Source organism: Suncus etruscus, chromosome 8 (genome assembly GCF_024139225.1).
Source record: "Suncus etruscus isolate mSunEtr1 chromosome 8, mSunEtr1.pri.cur, whole genome shotgun sequence".
Lineage (NCBI taxonomy): Eukaryota > Metazoa > Chordata > Mammalia > Eulipotyphla > Soricidae > Suncus > Suncus etruscus.
Genome location: NC_064855.1, coordinates 22,159,222 through 22,182,590, shown reverse-complemented (window position 1 = coordinate 22,182,590; position 23,369 = coordinate 22,159,222). Strand labels below are relative to the sequence as shown.

General features: G+C 37.0%; 1 protein-coding gene and 1 non-coding gene across 2 annotated transcripts in view; one reads left to right on the top strand and one right to left on the bottom strand.

Annotated features, from left to right (window-relative positions):
- The window catches only part of ZC3H12C (zinc finger CCCH-type containing 12C), a 56,041-nt gene extending 37,482 nt beyond the window's left edge, over nt 1-18,559 (top strand). Inside the window, exons 3-6 of the mRNA XM_049778641.1 lie at nt 8,847-8,986; nt 12,549-12,783; nt 13,782-13,888; nt 14,478-18,559. Of these exons, the coding sequence (XP_049634598.1) occupies nt 8,847-8,986; nt 12,549-12,783; nt 13,782-13,888; nt 14,478-15,874 (1,879 nt within the window). The 3' untranslated portion in view covers nt 15,875-18,559. The remainder of the gene's footprint in view (nt 1-8,846; nt 8,987-12,548; nt 12,784-13,781; nt 13,889-14,477) is intronic.
- LOC126016511 (small nucleolar RNA SNORA51) lies at nt 1,830-1,962 on the bottom strand. Its single transcript, XR_007498306.1, has one exon. It is a non-coding gene; the product is annotated as a small nucleolar RNA SNORA51 (small nucleolar RNA).
- Nucleotides 18,560-23,369: the final 4,810 nt, after the last annotated feature.

Here is a 23,369-nt window from a genome sequence, read left to right as displayed (position 1 = left end):
CTCCAGTGGAATCAAATGAGGGGTCTGAAACCACTTTCTACATTGCTCATCTTGTAGTGTTCAGGCCATGTGATATTAGAAAACAAACTTGGGCACTGCACATCCTAGGCAATTTTCTTGACCCTTAATGGATTCTTTGTGGTAATCTGTTCTTTTATCTCATTTTCTGAAACCCAATAATACTGATATGGTAAGGGTCTTTTTACTCCCTTTTGTGTGACATCCTCACTAGGTAGAGGGTGTCAGGAGTGAATATGAGTCACTGAAATTTATGCTCAGAACTTTACACTTGCTCTGGGTGCTTTCTAAACCACTGTGCTATCATCCGGGCCCTTTTTTCTTAGAAGATCAGCAGATATTGCTGGCTGAACAACAACACTGTTTGAACTCATATCCTTGTGCTTGCTGGGCAATGAACAACATCCCTGATAGTAGGCCTTTAATCATCCTTTTAGTTTAAAATAGGTGTTTCTGAAAGTCTTTATAAAAAATTTGTATACTTCAAATGAATTCCCTCTGACTACTGCAAAGCAGGATTTTAAGTATAACTATTCCATATATATGTATATATATATAAATCTTATATACATACATATATATGTGTGTATATATATGTATATATATAACTCTTTTAAGAAAAGACTGAAAGCCAAAGGTAAATTACAGATGACCTTCTAGTAAAATTATCCATTTTGCTCAGTAGTAACTCAAAATTTTCATTAAGAGTATAGAATTTTTCTGGGAACTCAAATCCAATGAGCTGGGCATAAGTGAATAAAGACATGTTTAGCAAACATTCAAAATCTTACTTTACTTAACCAAAATTCTTCAAACCAATTCAACTTTTAAAAGTACTCACTTGAGCTATACCTTCCTTATTAATAATCAATAATTGTTAGAATAAAAAATATTAAGACGGGAGGGGGGGCAGAGCAATAAGTAGGGTATTTGCCTTGTATGTGTCCAACCCCAGATAGACACTGGTTAGATTCCCAGCATCCCATATGGTTCCCTAAGCCTGCCAGGAGCGATTTCTTTTTTTTTTTTTCTTTATAAAATATTTAAGCACCATGATTAAAGCATGATTGTAGTTGGGTTTCAGTCATAAACAGAACTCTTTCCTTCACCAGTGCAACATTCCCACCATCAATGCCCCCCTCCCTTTTCCCCAACCCCTGCCCATATTTGAGACAGGCATTCTACTTCCCTCACTCATTAAGATCGTCATCATAGGGCCCAGAGAGATAGCACAGTGGTGTTTGCCTTGCAAGCAGCCGATCCAGGACCAAAGGTGTTTGGTTCAAATCCCAGTATCCCATATGGTCCCCCGTGCCTGCCAGGAGCTATTTCTGAGCAGACAGCCAGGAGTAACCCCTGAGCACTGCCGGGTGTGGCCCAAAAACCCAAAAAAAAAAAAGATCGTCATCATAGCCGTTAGTGTAGTCATTCTCCTAACTGCGCTCTTCACTGTTTGTGGTGAGCTTAAATATTGTGAGCGGTCCTTCCGGCCCTTATCTATTGTCTCTGGGCATTATTACAATAATGCAGGAGTGATTTCTGAGCACAGAGCCTAGAGTAATCCCTGAGCTCTGCAGGGTGTTATCCCCCAGAAAAATAAAAATAAAAATATTAAGACCCAAAGGAATATAAAATAACTTTATTGGTGAGAAGGAAATAAAACAAAAAGATTGAATACATAAATGGCTATAAAATGTAGTTGATTTTATTCTTGACTGGTATAGTTCTGTTATACTTTTTTAAATTATTTTCTCCTTCCCTTTGTTGGTGTGGTGAGAGGAGGCTATCTTGTTAAGGTACTTGCACCTTTTTTTTGTCCCCCAATTCACAATACAGACCAGGTAAAGGGCTTGGGTTGAGGTGTATATGGGGTGTATTTACTGTACCTCCTCTTTCTATACAGTCAGTGTCAAGAACACAGCCTGTGGTAAGAATTGGGAGGTCTTATCTTTTCTTTTTTTTATTTTATATATATATATATATATATATATATATATATATATAATCCTTCACCAGTACAACATTCCCATGACCAATATCCCAAGTGTCCTTCCTCCTCACTCCACACCAACAGGCTTTCTACACCTTTCTTGCACCTTTTGGATTGCAGTGCTAATGGGAGAGGGGTATTTTCAGGCTATTTTTTCCATTCTCGTGTGTGAAGCGGTGTCTCATTTGGCTTTAATTTACATGTCTTCACTATTGAACATCTCACTATTCATATATCTCTTGCCTTAAATAAAATAAAACTAGTAGTTTTAAAGAAATGTACAGGAGTTAAGGCCCTTACGTTGCACATGACCAGTCCTGTTTTTTCAGCATACGCATGAGTAATCCCTGGGCACAGAGTATCAGTGTGTGGCCCAAATAATATTATAAATAACTTTACCTGAAATATACTTGGGTATGCACTCTTATTGTGCCCATTGGTTCACTACCTGTATTACCTGTATCAAAACCTGTGACCAAACCAATGTCTTGGGCATGGAGGGCAAAGGCTCTGCTATTAAGCTACACCTCTGAGACCAAAATTACAATGCTTAAACATCATCCTACATTTTTATGGTTAATTGATACCAGTGGGCAAATCATTTACTTTGTCATCTTGCTTTCCATAATTTTTCTATCAGGCTCGATGTTTTTATACTTATCAGAAACCCTACCCTGTGATTTGTAGCATCCTCTACCAGTCTTCTGTAAGGTTCAAATGACTTGTCTCCCACAATCTCTCCTACTTTGTGCAAGTCTTATCTGCAGTGTTGGGGGCTACCTGATAACATATACTCAGGCCTTTATTACTAAAGGTATTTCTAAGCCCTACTAAGTGGCAGACTTCTGAGTCAACAATAACCATTCTGGGAATTTCCTTGTTAACATTCATTTATTTGGCCAAGTTCAAGCTGGGAAAGGTGTTTTGGAGGCTCAGGGACTCACAGTGCCCGTTGCCATTTGCCTGACTTTCCTCCCTCTATAGGAATTGGTTACAGGCTATCACCTTCCAGATCAAGGCTTGCTGAGCATGAAAACAATTGCTAATTGCATTTCATCTCATCTCAACTTGCTGAGGGGTTTTTACTACACCTGGATATGAAATTTTACTATGTTTTAGAGAAAGCACGCCTTCAACTTTTCTAAAATCTATTTCATACCAGAATAGTTACACCAATTTACACTCCCACCTGTAACGTATGAGTTCCTTCTTTCACACATCCTTGGCAACATCTGGTATTTGCAGGCTATTTTTTCCATTCTCATGGGTGTGACGTGGTGCCTCACTTGGCTTTAATTTACATTTCTTCACTACTGAACATCTCACTATTCATATATATCTTTTGCCTTAAATATAAAAATAAAACTAGTAGGTTTAACAAAGAGTGATGAGTGCAGTTAGAGAAATAACTACATTGAGAATTATCATAGCAGTGTGAATGAATGAGGGAAGTAGAAAGCCTTTCTAGGGTACAGGCAGGGTGGGGCGGAGAGGAGGGAGATTTGGGACATTGGTGATGGGAATGTTGCACTGGTGAAGGGGGTGTTCTTTACATAACTGAAACCCAACCACAATCATGTCTGTAATCAAGGTATTTAAATAAAGATATTAATAAAAAAAACTAGTAGGTTTAGAGAAATAGTACAGGAGATAAGGCCCTCCCCTTGCACATGACCAGTCCTGGTTTCCCAGTATACCCAGGAGTAAATCCCTGGACACAGAGTATCCCTGTGTCGCCCAAACATTCCCCCCAAAACACAAAATCCCTAGTTATTCTTTTGGTAAAGAGGGTTTTGTATTTATAGTTCTAAGATTCTAACTTTTGGTGATGTACCTGTACTATTGTTTGATCCTGTCTTATCCTATTTGTTTGCAATATCTCCTTCCAATCTTTAGTAATTTTTTCTCTTTGCCCAGCCTTTCACATAAAAAAGAAAAGTTGTGTGTCAAATGTATGTCTTTTCCTTGATAGCATCTGGTTGCATTTCTTCTTTAGAAATATTTTCCTTTCTTGATATAAATGTTTTTGAGATATTCTTCTGAAAGTTACAATGTTTCTTTGCTTTTATATTTAAACATTTGTTCTATATTTTTTTAATGTGTCGCACGAGATAAAATACTAATGTTTCAGGCCCGGAGAGATAGCACAGCGGTGTTTGCCTTGCAAGCAGCGGATCCAGGACCTAAGGTGGTTGGTTCGAATCCCGGTGTCCCATAAGGTCCCCCATGCCTGCCAGGAGCTATTTCTGAGCAGACAGCCAGGAGTGGCCCCTGAGCACCGCTGGGTGTGGCCCAAAAACCAAAAAAAAAAAAAAAACTAATGTTTCCATATAACTAGTTTTTCTAGAACCACTTTGTTGGTGGATCCATTTTTTTCTCATTAATTTGGAATGTTACTTTTATCATTATACATATTTCTTTGTGTGTTTGTATGTCACCTTAGGGTTGCTTTTCTGATCTTTATTGAAGATATACATAGTTATAATTTTAAAAATATGTGACACTGGACCAGAGAGATAGCATGGAGGTAGGACATTTGCCTTGCTTGCAGGATGGTGGTCTGAATCCCGGCATCCTATATGGTCCCCTGAGCCTGCCAGGAGCAATTTCTGAGCATAGAGCCAGGAGTAACCCCTGCGTGCTGCCGGGTGTGACCCAAAAAACAAAACAAAACAAAATTTACCTTTTAGGGACTGAAGAGAAAGTAAAGCAGGGAAGGTCCTTGCTTGCAGCTGACCTGAGTTCCATCTCTGGCACCACATATAGTCCCATCCAGGCTGCCCAGAGTGATCCCTGAGCACAGAGTCAAGAATAAGCCCTGAGAGCTGCTGGGTGTGACCCAACCCCCCCCCAATAACATAAAATAAACCAGTGATGCTATATATTACAAAAAACTTAAGTTTAGGGACCAGAGGGATTGCACAGCGGTAGAGCATCTGCCTTGCATGCATCCAACCCCGGACGGACACCAGTTCGATTCCTGACTTCCCATATGGTCCCTGAGCCTGCCAGGAGCAATTTCTGAGCACAAAGCTAGAAGTAACCTGAGCACTGCTGGGTGTGACCCCACTCCCCCCTCAAAAAAAAAAACCTTAAGTTTAAGGGGCCAGATTGATAGCACAATGGCAGGGCATTTGCCAACCCAGTACAGCCCTGGATTCGATTTCTGACATCCCATATGGTCCCCCAAGCATGCCAGGAACAATTTCTGAGCGAAGAGCTAGGAGTAACTTCTGAGAACAGTCAGGAGTGGCCCCCCAAAAAACCCTTAAGTTTAAAATTATTCCTTTATAGTGGGAGTAGACTATATAAAATGAAAACAAATCCTGGCCCTTGATAGAAAAACAGATTATAGGGGCTGGAGTGATAACGCAGTGGTAGAGCGTTTGCCTTGCACAGGGCTGACCCAGAATGGACCTGGGTTCGATCCCCAGTGTCCTATATGGTCCCCCAACTTAGGAGCGATTTCTGAGCTCATAGCCAGGAGAAACCCCTGAGCATCACCAAAAACCAAAAACAAAGAAAAACAGATTATCAAATAGTAAGGGGGAAGGGATGATGAAGACTAGAATTGAAAATGATGAGGGTCTTGGGCACTTTGGTGGTGGTGATGAAGTTACAATTAACTTCATCAGGGACTGGAGCAATAATAGTAGAGTGGGTTTCCTCTTCTCTAATGTGGTACAGGATTTTATATATGTCCTTTAGGTAAACCTTTTAGCTGACTGTACTAATTTTTTTCTTGGTAAATGTTTTCCTTTTCGTCTGTCAGTATGATTGAAGAATTGTTTATTCTAATAATTCTGTCATATTTCACATTACTCATATGGGAAGTAAATTTATAATTACTGGGTTTCTTGTAACTTGTTTCCTTTTCACTATTATGTACTACCTCTGTGATGGAGTACATCTATTAGTGCTCTTGGTATTTACTCCTGGTTCTGTGCTCAGGAGTTACTCTGGCAGTGCTCAGACAAATATATTCAACTCCAGGGATTGAAGGGTTGCTGTGTGTGAGGCAACATGGTATTTCTCCTGTTCCTGTAAAATAGCATTTTTGTTTATTCATTGGGGGCCATAATTGGCATTACTCAGGGGTACTCCTGGCCTTGCACTCAGGAATTAATCCTGGCAGTGCTCAGGGGACCATATGGAATGTTGAGGATCAAGCCAGAGTTAGCTGCATGCAAGGATAACGCCCCGCCCATTGTACTATCACTCCAGCCAATGTAATAGCACATTAGTCTCTAATAATATTTGTCATTTTATTAAAAAAAATTTATTTTGTTCAATGAAGTAAGCCAGAAGAAAAACGTATCTGTAGTATACAGATCTCACTGATCTGTGATATACAGAATAACTGAATGAGGGAAAAGAAAAATATAAAAGGGGGATAACTTGATTCACCCTTGATCCCAGAATACATAAGTGAAAGAAAGGAAGTAATGGGGTAGCAAGAAGAACCTACTACTTCACCATACTTTCAGCTGTATGTACTTTCTTTAATGAGAAATTGGAATCGTCAATCTTTCTATTCCAAATAAAATCATCTTAAGAAAATACTTATATATTTTCTCTCATAAGGCCAGAAACAGTTAAATTCTCAATAAACTAGTATCATTAGCAACTAACAAAACCTTAGTAAAAAGGAATAATATATTTAGGTTTGGACAGCTAAGTTTTTATGTTTAGAACAGCTAGTGTATATACCAGCATTTTATATAGTCTTTCAGGAAACATTAAATTTCAGTATTTTCCATGAAATCTAACATTACTTCGTAGCATTTCCTGGCAGTTATCAGGTATACCTTTTTACCTACAAAACTGTCCTCAAGCAACTCTTATCTCCTTTCAGTGAAACTTCCAGTGCATCATTAGATTTCACCTAATTTTGCCCCAGACAGTAAGATGGGTCTTCTGTTGTTTACTTTGTCTTCATTAACTGCAATACAAATTGATCTGTTTTGGTTTTTCTCTAAAGTGATTAGCCTTATTTATGAGATACTGGTGCTTTCTGGAGGGCCATTAAAATATACACCTGTGTTTGGTTTAACTTCCATTTAACCCTCCAGTCCAAGAAATAATGAATATCTATTTTGGATATAGATTAAAAAATGGAACAGTGGGGCCGGAGAGATAGCATGGAGGTAGGGTGTTTGCCTTTCATGCAGGAGGTAATTGGTTTGAATCCCGGCGTCCCATATGATCCCCCGTGCCTGCCAGGAGCAATTTCTGAGCCTGGAGCCAGGAATAACCCCTGAGCACTGCCCGGTGTGACCCAAAAAACCACAAAAAAAAAAAATGAAAAATGAAAAAAAAAAAAAAAAGAAAGAAACAGAGGGCCCAGAGAGATAGCACAGCGGCGTTTGCCTTGCAAGCAGCCGATCCAGGACCAAAGGTGGTTGGTTCGAATCCCAGTGTCCCATATGGTCCCTCATGCCTGCCAGGAGCTATTTCTGAGCACACAGCCAGGAGTAATCCCTGAGCACCGCGGGGTGTGGCCCAAAAACAAAACAAAACAAAACAAACAAAAAAAAAAAAGAACAGAGATCTCACTCTTTAAAGGATGTAGTTACCACATTCAGAGAAGGAAGCTGTGTCATTTAAAGCATTAGGGCCAGAGAGATAGCACAGTGGATAAGATAAGGTACTTGCCTTTCAGGAGGCTGACCCGGTTTGATCCCTGGTACCAAATAAGGTTCCCTGGGCCTCTCAGCAGTGGTCCCTGAGCATAGCCACATGTAATGAGTACCCTGCCAAACACAGCAGGGTGTGGCTCAAAAAAATAGAGGAAATGTTCTTTTGAATTATCATGTTAAAGTGTAAGATACATCCTAATGCTAGATAAATATTTATTGAATGGCTAGACTATGCACTTAGTTAAATTTTTCTTTTTCATTTTGAATACCTTTTGTAACCATTAATCCTTATCTAACAAAATATTGGTAAACAGAAACCAGGTATCATTTCACTGAAGGACATGGAAGAAGTTTCTCTTAAGAAAGAAGAGATCAGGGCCCGGAGAGATAGCACAGCGGCGTTTGCCTTGCAAGCAGCCGATCCAGGACCAAAGGTGGTTGGTTCGAGTCCCGGTGTCCCATATGGTCCCCCGTGCCTGCCAGGAGCTATTTCTGAGCAGACAGCCAGGAGTAACCCCTGAGCACCGCCGGGTGTGACCCAAAAATAAAAAAAAAGAAAAGAAAAGAAAGAAGAGATCAAAGTTGCTCCTTTTAGTACCTAATAAAATCCATACATTCAGCAGTGTTTTGGAATACATACATAAGAACTTTTGAGATAGAAATCTTATAAATCTCAAGTAGTCCAATACACTGTTTTTATAGATTTTTTTGGTTACTTTTTTATTCTGACTGAATTGGGTGGGGGGCAGTTGGCAGTACTCAAGGCTTACCTTCTGACTGCACTTAGGGATCACTATTTCTGGTAGGCTTGGGGACCATATTGGACACCAGGAACTAAACCCAGATCTTCTGCATGTCAGGCAAATACCCTGCCTACAGTACTATCACTCTGGCCCCTGAAATTCTTACATGGTAGAGTTCTTTTTATATTTAACTATCTAACCATAAAGAGTTTGTGTCTTATGCTTTTAACTTAACATTGAACAACTTGTCCTTTCTTTATTTTCAATACAATAACATTTCAATTTTCTTTTTTTTTATTTTTCTCACAAATTTTCATTTTCAACTCCTAGGTTATCCTGTTTTACTGACATATGCAACTCCATCTTCAATAATAACCTATTAACTGTTATAATTATGTGATCATTTCTCTTTACAAATGTCAACTGTGTTTTATGTGTTCTAAAATAATCTTTCAGCCATGGAAACAAAGAAGTATTTTCATGCCGAGGAATAAAATTAGCAGTGGATTGGTTTTTGGAAAGAGGTCACAAAGACATAACAGTTTTTGTTCCTGCTTGGAGAAAAGAGCAATCCCGACCTGATGCTCTCATTACAGGTGAGCCCTGTTAGTTCTTAATTAAAGCAGTTACCTGCACTATCAGGCATTGTTTAAACAATATCTTAATGTCTCTCTGTTGACTCAATCTGTTTGACTACAGTATTTTCTGGAATGGGGCCACTACTGTTGGTTTCTAATTTGAAAAACTAACTAGTGGTCATATTTCAGGGAGTTTGCCTTCATTGACTGGGAATGTTTAATTCCTAGTTTGTCAAGTTCTGACTGTTAGATACAAGGAGTTGGAGAACCTACATTAGAATTCTGGCATTGGGAGATAAAAAGATCATTCAGAGGACTAGAGCACATTTCTTGTTTAATGAGACACCAGGTTCAATCACTAGGACCTCTCACACTCTACTGGGTATGGTCCTAGTGGTCCCAAGTACCACTGGACTGGAGCAGCATCAAATTGCCAATGACTCCCTCAGCATTGCTTAGGAGCCATCACCACCATCACCCCCAAATAACGTAAATTCTAGTTTTGTCATTTACTAACCATAGAACTCCAATGGATACACCAAACTCCTGGGGCCGGAGCGATAGCGCATCAGTAGGGCATTTGCCTTGCATGCAACTGACTCTGGATGAATCTGGGTTCAATCCGCGGCATCCCCTATGGTTCCCTGAGCCAGGAGCAATTTCTGAGTGCATAGTCAGGAGTAACCTCTGAGTGTCACTGGGTGTGGCCCAAAAATGAAACAAAACAAAAAAAAAAAACAAACTCATTTAGACTCAGATTTTCTTATCTTATATAAAATTAAGTACAATCAAAGTTTAATAACCAACATTAAGCCCTCTGAAATTTTTGTCATATGCTATCTGGTATCAAGTAAAAGAATATAACAATCCCAATAAAGTGTCTACATTTTGCATTATTTTCTAACTTTTAAATATATGAATTTTAAGCAAGGAACTCAGTTATTATTGATAATTGTTGATGAACATTACTCCTAGAAATATATGCTAGGGGCCCAAAAACACAATCCAGAAAAACTCTCTGCACTCTTTTTTTTTTTTTTTTTTTTTTTTTTTGGTTTTTGGGCCACACCCGTTGACGCTCAGGGGTTACTCCTGGCTATGCGCTCAGAAGTTGCTCCTGGCTTGGGGGACCATATGGGACACCGGGGGATTGAACCGCAGTCCGTCTAAGGCTAGCGCAGGCAAGGCAGGCACCTTACCTCTTGCGCCACCGCCCGGCCCCAACTGCACTCTTATGTTCACTGCAGCACTATTCACTAATAGCCAGAAACAACCCAATTCATCTGAAATTCATCTGAAATCAGATGAATTGGGTAAAAAAAAAAAACTGGTATGCTACACAATGGAATACTATGCAACTGTTAGGAGATATGAACTCATAAAATTTGCTTATATGTGGATGAATATGCAGAGTATTATGCTGAGTGAAATGAGTCGGGGGTGAGGAATATATATAGAATGACCTCACTCATTTGTGGGATTTTTTTTTTAAAAAGATAGTATGATAATGATATTCCAAAGACAATAGAGAAATGGGCCAGGAAGACCAGTCCATGGTAGTAAACTTACCACAAATAGCAGGAGAGGTGCAGTTAGGGCAGAGAATGGGACCTTATGATAATAATAGTAGAAAATGATCACTCTGGACAAGAACTGGGTACTGGAAGGAGAAGTGATATGCAGGATATCCCTTCACTAATAATATTGAAAACCACGGTGTCTAAAAAGAAAAAGAAGGGGGCCAGAGAGATATCACAGCTGTAGGGCATTTGCCTTGCACAAGGCTGACCCAGGACAGACGAGTTCAATTCCCAGCATCCCATATGATCGATCCCCTGAGCCTGTCAGAGCGATTTCTGAGCACAGTGCCAAGAATAACCCCTGAGTGCCACTCGGTATGGCCCAAAAACAGAAATAAAAAAGAAGAAAAATAAGGAAGAGAAAAAAAATGTTGACCACATAGGCAAGTTTGAGAAAGGGCAGGAAGGGGGAGGAGACATTGGTGGTAGGAAATGTGCACTGGTGAAGGGAGTTGCACATTGTATGACTGAAACTCAATCGTGAACAGCTCTATAATTGTATATCACAAATATCTTTTTCTTTTACTGTAATCACAGTGATTAGAGAATATATTTATAAAAATAATAATTGCTGAATATTTTGTACAAGGGGTTATTAATCAGCATCCTATTTCAACAGTAACAAAAACAAAGGGATCTGGAAAGAAAACTTCACCACATTTCTAACCAAAAACAAATGGAAAGGTCATTTTCCTTTAAGACTTAATTTTATCAATAGTCATTAAATCATTATTAAACCAACAAAAAAACTAGATACTCTAGTAATGGCAGAGTTCGAATAATAGTGAAATCCATAGACATAAATAGTCCCTGGGCTATAAAAACCATAAAAATGGAAGACTCAGGCATAATGCATGATTCAACCTTAGTATCAACAAATTTTAGAACATCTATAAAAATAAGCAAAGATTCATTGCCACACTGCAATATTATTCAAAATATACTTTCATTACAAACATGGTTTCTTAGGCTAATATATATTGATATGATAGAATGCACTGAAATATTTATGTAGAATTTGAAGGTTCATGAATAAACAACAGCTCAGGAACTTCATAAACTTGAAACCAATTTTACATGAAGCACTAAAGGGGCCTAAGACAAGACATCTCACAAACAACCTAATTTCTACAAATATATGGCAGAAAAAAATCCATGCAAATTATCTCACTCAATGCTATGGCATAAATATATCAATTAAGAGACCAGAGGAGCAGAGTCAATTAGAAAACTAAATTCAGCCTTCTGCTGCCAACAAGAAATACATTTGAACAACAGGGCAAATACAGGCTCAAAGCCAAAGATTAGAAGACAAGCAAACAACTCCCTTAAAAAGGGTGAGGTGAAAAAAAAGGGGGGGTGAGGTGACCATACTTATATCAAACAACATAGACTTCAAACTAAAAAATATATATATATGAGACAAGGATAGTCATTTCTTTTCATTTCTCTTTTCTTTTCTGTTTGTTTCTTTGAGGCCATACCCAGCAGTGCTCAGAATTTACTCCAAGCTTTGCAAAAAGGATCACTCCTGGCAGGGTTTGGGAAACCATACACAGTTATATAGATGAAAAGCTTTGCTTATGAGGCCACCATTAAGGTTGATCCTATAGTGTAGATCATACTTAAGCGAAGAATTAACAAACGAGAGTTTTGCTGAAAGTAAATGATTTAGAATTATATTGTTTTATTCAACACTTTTATATACTTGCTGTGTTTCAGGATAATTTTAAGCGTTTTATGTGTCAGAGTTAGCTACTGACTACTTTTAAAGTCTCTTATTGAGTATTCTAGAGAAACAAATATTGTGAGTTACTAATTTGCTTTCTCTGTAAATTGTAAATTATAATTCCTAATTAAGTAGACCTAGTTAATGTTACAAAAGCTCACTACTGTATGGAAGTTACTGTTTTGTTTATATAATACACAAATGTATATATATATATACACATACATACACGTATATGTATCAATAAATCTTACCCCGATTATTCTTACAGATCAAGAAATTTTACGGAAACTGGAAAAGGAAAAAATCCTGGTGTTCACGCCATCCCGACGAGTTCAGGGGAGGAGAGTGGTGTGCTATGATGACAGATTCATCGTGAAGCTGGCTTTTGAATCTGATGGTATAATTGTGTCCAATGATAACTACAGAGATTTGGCTAATGAAAAGCCAGAATGGAAGAAGTTTATTGATGAGCGATTATTAATGTATTCATTTGTCAATGACAAGTAAGTGAAATCATTTGCTTGCAGTAATATTGCTTTCATAAAAATAAATATGTCTTTCAGCTACTACATTTTGCCCAGAACTATAGCAGGTTTCTTCTAACAGTATACTATGGAGTTAAACCTAATTGAATATTCACTTACAATGTGAACTTTAGTAAAAATAACATAACTTCATCTAAACTTAAGTTAGTATAGTTCTATTAACTAGTAAAATAGATCTAATATTTCCGTTCTGATACTTGTTAGAATAAAATGAAAAGACATCTCACACATAGTATTAGGCTATTTCAATCTTACTGTTACTTTCTATCTCTTCACCCCAGCTGCTTCATACTACATATAAGATGAATGTTTATATAGCTCACCTAAAATGTCATTGTGATCTTTTTTAAAGCCCTTACTAAATCCTAAAAATTGAGAAGAATTCATTAGAATATGCTGAACTCAAAACTAATTTGATTTAAAGCAAAGATAAGCTCAATTTAGAACATTTCAATTTGTTTTCTTAAGAACGAAAAATGTGATGGGCCAGAGCAATAGTACAGCAGGTAGGGTGTTTGTCTTGCACACAGCCAACCCAGATTCTATCCCCAGCATCCTATATGGTCCCCCAAGCCTGCCATGAGTGATTCCTGAGCGTCACCAGTTGTGGCCCAAAAATTGAAAAGAGAGAAAAAAAAGAAACGAAAACTTGAAATAGAGTGATAGTACAACAGAGAAGGGTGCTTGCCTTTTTGGTAGCTGACACAGTCCCCCAATCATTACCAGGAGTGATTCATGAGCAGAGTAGGCAGGAAGAAGTCCTAATATCACTAGGTATAGGTCCCACCTCCAAAAAAGGAGCAAATTTGACTTATCTTTTTTTTAATCTTATAAATGTTATAAATAAGTACACTCGGATTAAAATTTCAAAACAATGTTCATAATTAATGAATCTCTGTGCCCTATTTATTAATTCAGTTGTCAACCTACTAATAAGTTTGTGTTATATATGACAGATTCATGCCCCCTGATGACCCCCTCGGCAGACATGGCCCAAGCCTGGATAATTTTCTGAGGAAGAAGCCTATTATTCCTGAACACAAAAAGCAGCCTTGTCCATATGGTAATTTTCTTTATGAATATCAGTAATGCCTTTGTAACACAACATATTAATCCTTTGTCAATAAAAAGACATAATTTTAAAACATGGTATATAATTATATTGGTTGTGCTTAATTTTAAGAAAATGTCTGGGTCATGAAAAAAATCATTTTTACCTATATGTGCTTACTATTATTTTTATCTAGTTGGGCTTGATGCAAATTATTTCCCTTGATGAAAATATGGTTTTAAAAACTTAGTTGTGCTAGATTGATTTAAATTCCTGGTAGATAAAAATACTGAATTTCTTACATCCAATTATATATTACCTAAATAGAAACTCCCAGTAGAAGGAAGATTTAGTTTAGAACACTAGGTACTAGTCAAACATCTCAGGAGGTGAATATTAAGCATTTAAGTCAGTTTTTAATTCTTGTTTCTAGTACCAAATGATGTGATGTTTTCCATAAATAAGGTGTAGAAATAGCATATCACAGCATATCTCCCATTTCTGCCTGTGTTTTCCTTCCCAAATTAAAGTGGTAATACTAAACTGAGTTTGGGGGATCTATGAATATGGCCCCTTACCTAATTAATATTACTTTTCATAGGAAAGAAGTGTACCTATGGACACAAGTGCAAATACTATCATCCTGAAAGGGGGAGTCAGCCTCAGCGGTCAGTGGCTGATGAACTTCGTGCCATGTCTAGAAACACAGCAGCCAAAACTTCAAATGAAGGAGGACTCGTAAAAAGCAACAGTGTTCCTTGCAGTACAAAGGCAGACAGCACCTCTGATGTTAAACGTGGAGCTCCAAAGAGGCAGTCGGATCCAAGCATAAGGACTCAAGTCTACCAAGACCTCGAGGAAAAGCTTCCCACCAAAAACAAATTGGAAACCAGGTCTGTACCTTCTTTAGTTAGTATACCGGCTACTTCTACTGCAAAACCCCAAAGCACTACATCTTTAAGCAATGGCCTTCCATCTGGAGTTCATTTCCCACCTCAGGATCAAAGACCACAGGGCCAATATCCTCCAATGATAATGGCAACCAAAAATCATGGAACGCCAATGCCTTATGAACAGTATCCAAAATGTGACTCGCCTGTTGACATTGGGTATTACTCCATGTTGAATGCATACTCCAGTATGAGTATCTCAGGCCCACGAAGTCCTGAAAGGCGTTTCTCCTTAGACACAGACTATAGGATAAGTTCTGTAGCTTCTGACTGCAGCAGTGAAGGGAGCATGAGCTGTGGGAGTAGTGACTCATATGTAGGGTATAATGATCGGTCCTATGTCAGTTCTCCTGACCCACAACTCGAAGAGAATTTGAAGTGTCAACACATGCACCCTCACGGCCGCCTTAATTCCCAACCCTTCCTGCAGAATTTCCACGACCCCTTAACTCGAGTGCAAAGTTACAGTCATGAAGAACCAAAGTACCATCACAAACCTCCTCTTCCACATTTGGCTATGCATCTACAGCACCCAGCTGTGGGCGCCCGGTCCAGTTGTCCTGGCGATTACCCCTCTCCCCCAATTTCCACACACTCTAAGGCGCCACATTTAGGGCGGTCCTTGTTGGCTACAAGAATAGACAGCATTTCGGACTCTCGGCTGTATGATAGCTCTCCTTCGAGACAAAGAAAGCCTTACTCCCGCCAGGATGGGCTGGGAAGTTGGGATAGGCAGAGCTATGGGATTGATGCCTATGGCTATCGGCAGACATACTCCTTGCCCGATAACTCCACCCAGCCATGTTATGAACAGTTCACCTTCCAGAGCCTACCTGAGCAACAGGAGCCAACCTGGCGAATACCATACTGTGGAATGCCACAAGATCCTCCGAGGTATCAAGACAACCGAGAAAAGATCTATATCAACTTGTGTAACATCTTCCCACCTGACCTTGTGAGAATTGTCATGAAAAGGAATCCTCACATGACCGACGCCCAGCAGCTAGCTGCAGCCATTTTAGTGGAGAAATCACAGCTGGGTTATTGAAAGATGATGCATCTTTGTGGTGTTTAGTCGTTTTTTGTTCAGCTCAAATGCTGAGGGAGGTTTGCTACAATAGCACATGTGATCTCCTTCTCAGCAAGGAGGTTCTATAGTATCCATTTATGTGAAATACTGTATCATGGAATCTGTATGTATAGCCCCACATGGCCGAAGTATCACGGATTGCTTTACATTCAAACTTTTTTTTAACATTTCCTTTTTAAAGCTATATCCTGGGCTGGAAATTTTTCCAGTTTGATTTAATAGATGTTTCTGTGATCTTTGATATTAATCTTTGGTGCATCAGGGGTTTATAATGCAGCACTTTTTATCTTTGTTTCCTGTTTTATTAACTTGGTGTTTGTCTATCAATAGCAAGCAATTAATAGTACCTTCAGAATGTTGGACATTTTACTAGACCTAGCAAACTATTTTTTCAAGCCAAGCTTCATTGGAATCTTTTACAGCTTTTTAAGTTATTTTTATTTGGGGGAAGTGGGCTTCCTTGTGCTCTAATCATTATTTATAGAAACAAAGATAAACTACAGCACTGACTTTATATTTTAAACAAAATATAAGTTACCAGTTAATGCTGAAATGGGTAACAGTATATTCTAGGATGATTTATAATATGGCACTTTTCATTATTTTTTGTTTGAATTTTTTTAATTAATTGGTTAATTTAAGATGATTGATTTAAAGGAAAGCAGATGCAATCAATGGGAAAAAAAATTGTTTCCTTTTTTTTTTTTAAGTGAATAAGGCAAAAGCCGTTAACTGTTACAGTTTAGAGCTTTGTTATCCAGCTATGATGTGCTTCTGACCATAGAAATGGAATTGAATTCCTAGATTCCCATTAACTTGTATTTTTTATGTGTTTGTCTTTTTTGTTTGGGGGCACAAAAAATACTGGATAAAATCACCCTTTCACAGTACCTGCCTGTTTTTTAATGAATCTAATTATTCTCAATGCAACTTTTATATTTAATATACTCTAGCTTTCCTGCTATTTATCAAGGCTGGCCTGCAGTGGTTTTATGTGTTGAGGATATGCAACATTATTGATACTGCACTATAGAAATGGTAATGGAGGAGTTGTATAAATGGTAACTTAAAATTTTTGTAAGATACTGTATATTTTCCATTTTCCTGAAGGTAGTTTTTTTGGGGCCTGTTATATTATTAAGGCCAGATTCTTGCCACAAATAGTGTAGTTTTAGATGCAGACTAAAGTCTGTTCTAGTATTAGTAAGGGATATTTCTGGTTTCAAAGTCATGGGTTTTGCTAGATGCGATTTCCTTTTCGTTAGACAGATATTTCAATCAATGGCAGACAGTTGAATGACATAATTTCACTGTTGCCTCCAGTTTTTGAATTCACTTTGTGTCATAGAAACACTTCAATGTTTCTGTAGTCTGCCTAGACGCCCTGGTAATATGACTATTCTACAAGCTACAGTTTGAAGTAAAGCCCTGAAATACCAGAAAGTACCTTTTACTGTTGATACAAATTGTATCTTTTTAACTCTAAGAAATATTTTGATTTGTAGATCTAGTTAAAACACACACGTGTAACTATGATTAGACTTTTGGGCAACATTTTATCCCTTATTTAAATACAAAAATTTTTGAAGTAAAATTGAAGTCTAGACTAGGGTAGAAAATAAAAGTAAAAATGTAGGTAAAGAAAAGTGTCTGTCTTAGTTTTCTAGATGAAACTACATTCAATAAATTGATTGGCATTTTATTTCCCCTCCAATTTATCTAGTATTAACTTAAAATAAAGGTAAAATGCTGCCTGAAAATAATGTTCAAGCACCTTTGACTAGGATAACATTTTCACTACTTATGTGACACCGTGTGTTGCATGAAGTAGGATTTGGGTATACAGTAAATGCTTCTAAAAGGCATTGTGCATATTGACATATCCAATAATCTGAACCGTGTTCAGCAAACTTAATTCAGGAAAGTGGTGTTCTATACAATTATTGCTGTTGTTTTTGAGGTGTGTGTGGCACTCAGCCTGTACCCACAGAGAATACAGAGGTTGCCGCACAAACCCATCTGAGTGTTGTCTGAGAGAAACCCTACTCACTTGGGAGTTGTTCTTGATTTTGTCTTCACTATCTGTAGAACAAGTTTAGATGTATGGGCTAACCCAGTGCCAAATAGAGTTACAAATGTGTAGTAGAGTTATTCTAAGACGATTTTCTAGTGTAAATTATTTTAAGGTTTTTAACATTTCCATGTCCTCTCATTTTTGCATTTTAATGAAAGATTCTGCCAAACATCACTAAAGTTATTTAAATGAGAGCCTAAGTGAAATGTATATCACACCTTTGATTTGACCTCATGTTTTTAGCTGTTTGTCATTGTTTCATGGATTTTAGACTCTGGAGAGATAGCATAGCTTTCTGCCACCTGTCCTGAAATGATTAACTCTGAACAACCCTTGCTGAAATTTTTCAGTACCATTGAGTTTTAAAAATAGCATTTTTCTAATGCCAAGTGGATATTTGTTCCTTTTTTCCTTTTCTTTTTTTTTTTTAAAACACCAATGTTGCTTTCAAGCTTATGAACCTAACCTGCTACTTGGCAGACTTTAGGTAGAAAGAGCTCATAACTTATCCTAAAGCAATAAGTGAAAGAATCCATCATTAAAAGAAAATCCAAAGCTGATCCCAAACCTTTTTTTAGCTAAAAATTTATCCCTAATCCTATGTCTTACCAGACTTCCTAGTAACAGGAGAGAGATATGTAAGCAATTGATAAAATTGTCAAAAGTGGCCAAATGATAGAAAAGAATGGATCGGATTGGAATTTTGCCCCTGAATAAGTGATTATTGACTGTACTTTACACAGTAATTAGCCAGTTCGTTGTCTCTGTGTCATGCTACAGAGAGAATAATACACAGCTGGCCAAATACTGGCCCTTAGTATCTCTTCCTTACATGCATGTGATAGGGAAATTTTTAGTCTCCTTTTTTTATTCAAATCTCTATAACCTAATAGTTTGTCAGTGACCTAAAGAATTGCACACTGGTATAAGATATTTGATACTGGTGGAAACTTGAACTTTATGTTTTGTAAAAATTCATTTATGAGACTATGTAATATAACCAAACATTTATTTATACATACATGCCTGCGTCTTTGTTATGAAGTATTAAAATTGGGGAGGTCATTAAGTTTTTGATAGTTAACTTTCCTTGAATGAACGATGTTTCTCTGAGTTTTGGATGAGCAATGATAAGATTTAGAAACACTTGAAAAGAAAGCAACTCCACTGGTTTTATTCCTGGTATTTTAAAATATTTTGATAATTTGAGTAGAATGTGTAATTTTAAAACACAAAAAACTTAAGTAGTATTAACTATACAAATAATTATTTAACTTGTCTTTGATGGATGTATCTATATGTATATAAACAGTAATATATTTATGAAACAAATATACTTTCGATTATGTTGTACTAGTTTGTGATGAACAGAAGGGTGGCTCTGGATATATGTTTTGGAAACTGCAACTGTTTTTCCCTTGATTTAATTGAATTTACCCTTAGGTATATTTAGTTTTTATTATCCTTTTCTAGCCAACTTTCCTATTCAGGATCAATTTTCTGATCATTCTATTATTCCAGATTAACAGATTAGTCTTATCCAAATTGTTGGATTTTATTTTCCAAGTTCTTTTTTTAATCGGATAGCCCTGAGTAAATCCTATGTAACTGCAATCCAACAGATTTTGGCCAAGGGAAATGCCTATTACAAAAACTTTAAAGATGGGAACTCAGCTAGGAGATTGAGCTTCCTTCAGTATACACTAACAGATAAAGTATGAAATATATAAACTACACATATGTATTAGAATATAAGAAGGCAGAGTGGTTAATAAAAGTAGAGAAATTTATGCATAGATTTGTCTTAAATGCACTTGGCCAAGAATTGACAGACTTTTTTCCATAATGATCAAACAGTGAGTCAGGCTTCAAATACCATGTTCTCTAAGACTGTTTACCACTGCCCCCACCTCCACCCTGTGGAATGAAAACAGCCATCAGCAATATGTAAGTGAAGGGATGGATGTGGCTGTATGCCAATAAAGCTTTATTTACAAAACGTCAGCTGGCCTGATTTGACCTGTTGGCAATTTGTTGACTATTGCTCTTAAGGGAAATGAATAGTTTATTAAGCAGTAAATCCTGGTATAAATATAAGAAATAACAATTGTACTTCAGTAAACTTTCAGAGAAAATCTATTAGTTACTGTTGGTCTTTCAAATATTTTGATAGTCATACGAAAGCATCTTACTTCGTTTTTTGTTTTTAACTTGATCCATTACTTAGTAGACATTTCTTGTTTGGCCATGCCAAAGGATTCAGTGAGAAATGTTTTAATAAATATTGAATTTCTTCCTGAACATTACATTTCTGTTGATAAGTGAGAATAACCCTTACCTGCCTTTGTTCTTTAAGGGTCTCAGAGATTTTTTTAAAATTCTGTACAATCTGAGAACATAGAACCACAAAATATTTCAAAAACTTATCAAGTTATATTATTCTGATGCTCTTTTGTACTTCTTAAAAATAACATCTGCCCTTCTTCCAAAATGATTTTAAAGAAGATACTTTGTAGTTCCAACATATTAACTTTGTTCTGTAAGATTAAAATACTGAGTAGTGTGATTGTAAGCTATGATGTGAGTGCATTTGCTGTCTTGTGGATTTCTATAAGAAACAAAGTATAACCCTGCTTTCTCTGTTTAAACTTCTACTAGAGATTTCTTTTACTACACCTTAAGACTGTCCGTGGTGAATAGTATTAACATGATCATGTGTAATTTTTAACTCACTGGAAATACACACTGCTGAGCATGTTTATTATAACATACAGTGCTTTATAAATTGTGTTAACATCATAACTTTCCATAAATACATTAAATAGTTTTGAATATTGCTACTCACTTAAGTAGTTATGCTTTCTTTTAAATTGGAATAAGACTCTAACCTTTTTACAGTACTTTTTTAAATGGTTTTAAATGATTACTTATAAAATTATACCTGCTAACTTCCTTTTCTATTTCTGTTACATCATAGTAATAGCTTTTTCACTAAGATCTTTAAGCTTTCGGAGTTTAAAAAATGTAAGAACCATTTGGCACTTTTTGAAAAGTCCGTGCATGCTTTAGTTTTATGAGATTTATAAAATATAATATTCCTTAAGCCATGTATCAAACAATTTCCTATCCAAATATTTCAAACAAGTAACATTTTCCATTTATTAAATTTTATGACCCTTTCTTAAAGCACTTTGTCTCAAAGTTAAAAAACACTGAATAATAGAAATTTGTTTTTATAAAGAAACTGTTTTAGATTTCCTTCATGTTTTTTTTAATTATAAATGTTCTGGTGAATATTGAAATAAGACACAAACATTTCTGCAACGATAGCATTACAAATAAGGAAGCTTACTTATTTTAAGTTTTTTCTCCCAAATTTAACTGTATGCTGATAGTCCTTTCTGATTTAAAAGTAAAACGAGATAAAATGAGATATCTATTGATAAACTGGTATGATTGTATTCTCTGGCGTGTGTATTTCTTATGATTCTTACAACACCAGAAAACAAAATGTTAGACCTACAGAAAATCATATTAAAACAGGAATATGATTCTGCCATGGAGAAAAAAGTATTAAAATTTCATTTTTGTTATAGTTGTTTCTGTTTGCTAAAGAAAATGGCCCTCGTGCAGCAGCACAGGTGCTAAATAAAAGCACCCTCTAATTTAAGGCTTGCTTGCAGTGAGTTCTTATGAAATTATTCAGTATCAATGTATTAGACCTCTAGGTTGGCCAAAGCAGTAGCTCAGCATGTAGGTTGTTTGTCAACTTGGGTTTGATCCCCAGCATCCCCTTTGGTCTCCCAAGCCTGCCAAGAGCAATTTCTAAGCACAAAACCAGAAGTAACTCCTGAGCGCTGCCAGGTATGGCACCAAAAAAAAACTAATAATTCCCATGAAGTCCTTACTGTTCAAATAATTTTCTATTTGTGATTTCACCTATGCTGTTTCTGGCTTTGCTGTAAAGTAGTGCTCCATGTCCTGAGACTTTCTAGTTTTCTTTGCTTCTTGCATGAATCAATACCTTAATTAGTAAGAATTTAATATCTTGGGTCTAAGAGATAGCACAGCGGCGTTTGCCTTGCAAGCAGCCGATCCAGGACCTAAGGTGGTTGGTTCGAATCCTGGTGTCCCATATGGTCCTTCATGCCTGCCAGAGCTATTTCTGAGCAGATAACCAGGAGTAACCCCTGAGCACTGCCGGGTGTGGCCCAAAAACCTAAACAAATAAAAAAGAATTTGATTTCTTACTAATAGTTCCCTTGAGTTGGTTCACTTCCCATCTTTCACCACCTCCAAGGAACTGAAAATATTGTATTTCAGATATAGTCACATTCCAAATTGGAGGACTGGAGACATAATACACAATTAAGGTACTTGCCTTCATGTGATTGACCCAGGTTTGATCCCCAACACCCCATATGGCTCCCCATGTCCTGCGATTCCTGAGCACAGTCTGATATGGTGCACAAAAAAAAAATCTGATAGGGTCTAACAGTTATCATGATTTCACATACTTATGCTTCTATGCTAGAGATAAAAGTTTTGTTTTGACCTATTAAAACTTTTCAGACTTGCTTTCCTGGGTTACATATTTTTCTAAAATTGCTGTTAGCCATGTCCCAATTTTCCTCCTCTGCATCTTCACCTTTTCCCTACCTCTCTACTTTGCTTCTCTTAAGTTGCTTAAATTAACCAGGTATTATATTTATATTGGATAGTTAGTGGACAGAAAACTAGCTATCAGATCTTAATCCGAAGTCACTCAACTAAGGAGAGTGATTCAAGAATCTAGAATATTAGCTTGGGCTTCAAGAATTACTTGACACTATAATATATACTATCTCCCCCAACGTATATATTATACTTGATACTATAATATATACTATCTCCCCCAACGTACTACCTTTGTCTAAAAAGGAAGAAGTCACACACATTGATGAACCAAGTAATATTTGGGGTGGGAGAAGACTATAGCATTCACAGAGATGAATTAATTTAAAACAAAAATTCCTGGTTAGGCCTCATTAGTTAAACATGTATATGTATATATAATATCAGTGTCTCAATCTCAGGTGGAATTTTTTGGTTTTGTTTTTGTTTCTCTTGGCTCTGCACTCGGAAATAAATCACTCTTGGCAGGGCTCAGAGGCTCAAATCTAGGTTGGTTGCATACAAGGCAAGTGCCCTACCCACTGTAAATGTTATCTCTCTAGTGCCTCCGACAGAATTTTAAAATTATGAAAGTTCATTGGTTTTCTTAAAGAATTTTGTTTTGAAGCAACAATTCATAGTGCTCAAAGGCTATTTCAAGTGATTCCCAGCAGTGCTCAGAGGATCATGTGATTTTGGGTCTGTATGTGTATGCATGATGCTGGA